General features: G+C 41.4%; 1 protein-coding gene across 1 annotated transcript in view; it reads left to right on the forward strand.

Moving 5' to 3' along the window:
- LOC130859994 (cytochrome P450 3A29-like) overlaps positions 1 to 3981 on the forward strand; it is a 49870-nt gene extending 45889 nt beyond the window's left edge. The window contains exon 13 of the mRNA XM_057747675.1: positions 2665 to 3981. Within this exon, the coding sequence (XP_057603658.1) occupies positions 2665 to 2760 (96 nt within the window). The 3' untranslated portion in view covers positions 2761 to 3981. The remainder of the gene's footprint in view (positions 1 to 2664) is intronic.
- Positions 3982 to 6000: the final 2019 nt, after the last annotated feature.

A 6000-nucleotide genomic window follows, 5' to 3' on the forward strand; every position in this document is an offset into this window, starting at 1 on the left:
CCATGCAGAATGATGTTGGCTGTTGGTTTGTCATATATGGCTTTTATTATGTTGAGGTAATTTCCTTCTATGCCCATTTTCTGGAGAGTTTTTTTTTTTATAAATGGATATTGAATTTTGTCAAAAGCTTTTTCTGCCTTTGTTGAGATATCATATGGTTTTTATCCTTCAATTTGTTAATATGATGTATCACATTGATTGATTTGTGTATATTGAAGAATCCTTGCATTCCAGGGATAAATCCCACTTGATCATGGTGTGCGATGTTTTCAATGTGCTATTGGATTCTGTTTGCTAGTATTTTGCTGAGGATTTTTGCATGTATGTTCATCAGTGATGTTGGCCTTAATTTTCTTTTTTGTGTGGGTGACATCTTTGCCTGGTTTTGGTATCAGGGTGATGGTGGCCTTGTAGAATGAGTTTGGGAGTGTTCCTCTTTCAGCTATATTTTGGAAGAGTTTGAGAAGGAGAGGTGTTAGCTCTTCTCGAAATGTTTGATAGAATTCACCTGTGAAGCCATCTGGTTCTGGGCTTTTGATGAATAATGTTTTATTGGGTTTTTTTCTTTTTTTAAACTGATGATCGGGCTTCCTAGGTGGCGCAGTGGTTAAGAATCCGCCTGCCAATGCAGAGGTCACGGGTTCGATCCCAGCTCCAGGAAGGTCCCACATGCCGTGGAGCAACTAAGCCCGTGTGCCAAATAAATAAATAAATAAATAAACTGATGGATCTCTATATATCTAATTATGTTATCAATTCAAAGAATAATTTATTCTATTTAGCCAGAGAACCTGTTTGGAGCCACCTGAAACCTTTCATTGTTAATTATCCATGGAGGGCTAAGTCTGTGGCTTTATAAATACCCAACTATAATGTTCATCTAGAGTCAATGCAGTTAGTGTGGCACGATCATATGCAGTGCATTGAACTTAAGAAACATTTTAAACTTGGTTTCAAGTCCACTGGAAGGAAGGGAAGTGTGTGCACAGTCACAAGAGCAGTGATGACCACATCATGACCTTTTAGTGATGCTCTTCTCCACCAGAAGCTCTCCTGACAGTGGTTCTCAGCCACTGTTTGTATGATAAAATGGATGGGGAGCTTTAAAAAAGCCCTGATCCCTAGGTCATCTCATTTATTCTAAAATAATTTGCCCAGAGAAAGATCTGGACTCTCTCCTCTGAGAGCACAGAGAACAGTTGCCACTGATTCATCTCAAGCACAACCCTATAATAAGGCTTATTTCTAGGAGTCACACATTGAATAAGCAGCTGCTCCCCTTGAGGAGGCTTTCTCCAGGAAGAGGAGGATATAGATGGCTTCCATTTTACTTGTAGGCATCTGTGTGTCTGTCCTGTAAGTGTGTACAGACAGGGGACTCAGCCCTGGGAGAAAGGGGGCCTCTGGCACACTTGGGACACACACACCCAGTCACCCACAGGCTGGGGTTTCTCCCTCCACAACAGTTTGCTTGCCCTTCAGTCACCTGAGATTAGAAGGTCTCTCTGTTGGCTCCCCCAGCATGAAGGCGTGATGGGGTGAGAAAGGGGCTAAAAGGCTCAGACAAAACACTGTAGGTCATCAGAAGCTCACCACTTGCACTACACTTGAGAAGCAGGGGATGTTAAAAAACAGGCATAATGCTTCATGAAGACCTCTTCCTTTCATGAAACTGAAATGATTCTATTGGGAGAGGTGACTGGACTCTTTAGAATTTGAGGAAGTTGCATGCAATTAAAATGTATAATGTCTACTCAGGATTACCTTGTAAGTTCCAATATATGCAAAATTACCTCTATATCCTTTTCCAAAAAAATTTGCCACAGTGCCTAAGAATCTGGAACATTTTTAAAACTCAGTATTTTTACTTAAAATTTAAATCAATAAAGAGCACAGGGCAATGGGATTTTGTATCAAGCCTGGTACAGAAGAGGTGCTCAATAGATATTTTGAGGGATGCATGATGAATGAATGCTTTCACTATCCAGTCGTGACAAAGCTTATAGAATAAGTATAAAGAATCAAAGATCAGGAGGGAAAATTGAATAAAGGTGGTCAAAAGGCACAAAATTCCAGTTATGAAAGAGTGCTAGGATTGTAATGCAAAACATGATGACTCAATATTTCTATATGGTATAAGAGAGTAGGTGCCAAGAGTTCTCACACAGGGAAAATGATATTTCTTTGTCTTTTCCTTTCCTATCTATATGGAATGATGAATGTTAAAAAAAAAACTGTGGTAATAATTTCACAATATATGTAAGTCAAATCATTATGCTGTATAACAGATTTCTGCATTGCTGTACATCAATTATAAGTCGATAAAAATGGAAGTTAAATTCTGAAAGGACATAATAAGGGAATACTGTGAAGGACTTTATTCCCATATGTTTTATAACATATGTTAAATAGACCAATTCTCTGAAAGATACAAACTATTAAAATTCAATCAAGAAAATATAGATCTGGGCTGTCCCTATACTTGTCCCTGTATCTAATAAACATACTGAAATGGTAGTTAAAAAAATCGAATGTATATGATGCTCAAAATAGCTTCTACGTGTTTGTAAAGCATTATTGTCCATAATGTATTTCATCTACTTTGCTTTTTTTGTTGGTGGGGCTTCATTCAATGGTTCTCATTTCTTTGTTTAACTGTTGCAGATCCCCCTGAAAGTACTCACTCAAGGACTTACACAACCAGAAAAACCTGTTGTTCTAAAGGTTGTGCCCAGGGATGGGACCTTAAGTGGAGCCTGACTTTCTCTAAGGATTTGCACCTTGGTCTTCAAGGAAGCTGCATCCCAGAACACCAGAGACTTTACTTACTTTGTGATAAAACCATTAAATGAAGATGGGCTTCACCTACTGCCCTTCACGGATGACTAGGGGTTCCGCATAATCATTTAGCTTCTCAGTGTCTCCCTGGAGCGTTATCTATTGCAGCAGAGAAAGGAGGTGACCAGCAAGTGCCAGATACTCAGCCTCACGTGTTCTCGAAGGACCATCTCCATCCACCTCCAGTTAGTACCATCTGCTCCTCCTGAGCGCTGATCAGAAAGGAAATTTCTCCACACTTTTATCAACAGACTTTAATGAAAATAAGAATTATAGGGCTGACAACAGTTGATATTTACATCACAGATTTTATTTTGAATATTCTAAATTAAATATTATATTGAGAAAGTCAATAAACATCTCTTTACAAAAGTATTATCTGATGCCTTTGTGCGCTTTAGGAGGAGTGTGTACAACTGAATCAAGGAGATTCAGGGACTAAATGCTTTGGGCTATCACCATCCCTGGTGGGTGGGGCCTTTTTCAAAACTCCTATTTGACATATGAAATAGGTAAGAGTTAATTGACTATGACTTTGCCCAGTACTTAGAAATCTATCTTTTATTTTTTTTTTTATTATTTTTTTGCGGGGTACACCAAGTTCAATCATCTGTTTTTATACACATATCCCCGTATTCCCTCCCTTCCTTGACTCCCCCCCCTCGAGTCCCCCCCACCCTCCCCGCCCCAGTCCTCTAAGGCATCTTCCGTCCTCGAGTTGGACTCCCTTTGTTATACAACAACTTCCCACTGACTATCTATTTTACAGTTGGTAGTATATATATGTCTGTGCTACTCTCTCGCTTCATCTCAGTTTCCCTTTCACCCCCCGCCCCCTCCCATACCTCGAGTTCTCCAGTCCATTCTCTGTATCTGCATCCTTGTTCTTGTCACTGAGTTCATCAGTACCATTTTTAGATTCCATATATGTGAGTTAGCATACAATATTTGTCCTTCTCTTTCTGACTTACTTCACTCTGTATGACAGACTGTAGTTCTATTCACCTCATGACATATAGCTCCATCTCATCCCTTTTTAGAGCTGAGTAATATTCCATTGTGTATATATGCCACATCTTCTGTATCCATTCATTTGTTGATGGGCATTTAGGTTGCTTCCATGTCCTGGCTATTGTAAATAGTGCTGCAATAAATATGATGGTACAAGTTTCTTTTGGGATTATGGTTTCCTTTGGGTATATGCCCAGGAGTGGGATTACTGGATCATATGGAAGTTCTATTTGTAGTTTTTTAAGGAACCTCCAAATTGTTTTCCATAGTGGCTGTACCAACTTACAGTCCCACCAACAGTGCAGGAGAGTTCCCTTTTCTCCACACCCTCTCCAACATTTGTTGTTTCCAGATTTTGTGATGATGGCCATTCTGATCGTTGTGAGGTGATACCTCATTGTGGCTTTGACTTGCATTTCTCTGATGATAAGTGATGTTGAGCATCTTTTCATGTGTTTGTTGGCCATCTGTAGAAATCTATCTTTTAAATCTACCCTTATAGTTTAAATCTACCTTTTTGGGGGAACATATATTTTCATATCTCTTTGTATTCCACCCTCAATTCCCAACTGTCTTAACGCAATGAACGTTGAATAAAAAGATGGTTGATTGGTCAGTTGATTGGGCAGAAAGGCTACAAGCAATGGTCAGCTTCAGTGGGTTTCAGAAGCTGCACAGGGCTCTTCCTTTTCCTTTTCTGCCCCTTCCCTCCCTTTTCCTTCCCCTGACTAGCCTTCCCTGCCAGGATAATCCAGTCTTAAAACCAGTAGTTGGGGCACAGAAGGTGGACAGCTACACACTGCAGAGCAGGGGCAGAGAAGGGGGCACAGTGACTCCAAGTTAGAGACTGAGCAGGGAGGGGAGGGTGTCCACAGGGGTGGCAGCTCAGCATGGGTATTGGAAGCAAAATACCCACTCAGGCAGGTGGGTTGTCACAGCAGCCAGAGCCTAAATAGGGTGTGGAGATACCAAGTAGGGTGAGGGGGGCATTGTGAGTGGAAAGGGATGGATCGTGGGTTGGGTACATAAAAGAGTAAATAAATACATAAAGGATGATGGAAGCCAGGTATCTCCCTGTTGTAGAAGCAAGTCATGGATTCAGAAAGGGAGAAACCAGAATATACCCTGTGGAGCTAGAGCTCGGAACTGAATGTATCAGTGTAACCCATGCTTTTCAATGTAGAGAGATGATACAGGCTGGATGATACAGACAGGATGGATGGATAGATAGAGATACAGATACAGATAGACAGGTAGGTATGTGTGTGTGTTTGTGTAGCTACAAAATCACATAATACTTACTGCTTTCCAGTGATAGAGTTTAGAAACAGTAACACCCTACTAGCAATAAGCATATCTTGTGCCCAGCTCTTGGATTATAAATATCATTTTCCACTGAAAGGAATCAGGGCTCCTTAGAGAAATGGCTGACTCCAGGGCTGGGAACGTACATGGTGACCGTGGAACATCTTGGGCTAGAAGGCAAGGAAATGTAAGCACTGAGGGGGGCATGTTGAAAAGACACAGAAGCCAGCCTGAGGGGCCTCCACGGACCAAATCAGAGACCATTTGAGCATCATAATCAACAAGGAAAGTAAGAGATGTTAAGCCAGTCAAGAAATAGGAAAACATGAGTATATACAGATATTTGTAAATTAATGGATAAACTGCAATTTGATGAGGATACTTACATAGCTTCAAAGTACTGCTGCTCCAAATGCCTATTCACTACAGAGAGGAAAGGGTAGCATCAGAGTGGAGAAACCTGGCAGACGCCCCTGTCATCAAGGGATCAGAAAGCAGCAGCATCAGGAATTGAATGATCTCGAGTCACCTGACAGGACACGGTGAGAAGAACGCAGCTCACCTGTGTGATATTCGCCAAGGAGGCAAACCTGAAGGAAATCCTGAAAAGAGTCAGACAAACCCAACACGGAGGAATGTTCTCCTCCTGGTCTGTAACTGGTTTGGAATCTTTGAAAACCAAAGATGGACTGAAGATGTTCCAGACGAAGGAGACTACAGAGAGGTGACACCTGAAGGTTAATCGAGGGCGGGGTCCTTCTGCTGCAAGGACGTTGTCGGGGGAGGCGGGGAACTGAGGGCTCTGAGGTTAGATGGCGGGATGTGTCAGCGTTAACTCCCGGACCT

The sequence above is a fragment of the Hippopotamus amphibius genome, chromosome 9 (assembly GCF_030028045.1).
Source record: "Hippopotamus amphibius kiboko isolate mHipAmp2 chromosome 9, mHipAmp2.hap2, whole genome shotgun sequence".
Lineage (NCBI taxonomy): Eukaryota > Metazoa > Chordata > Mammalia > Artiodactyla > Hippopotamidae > Hippopotamus > Hippopotamus amphibius.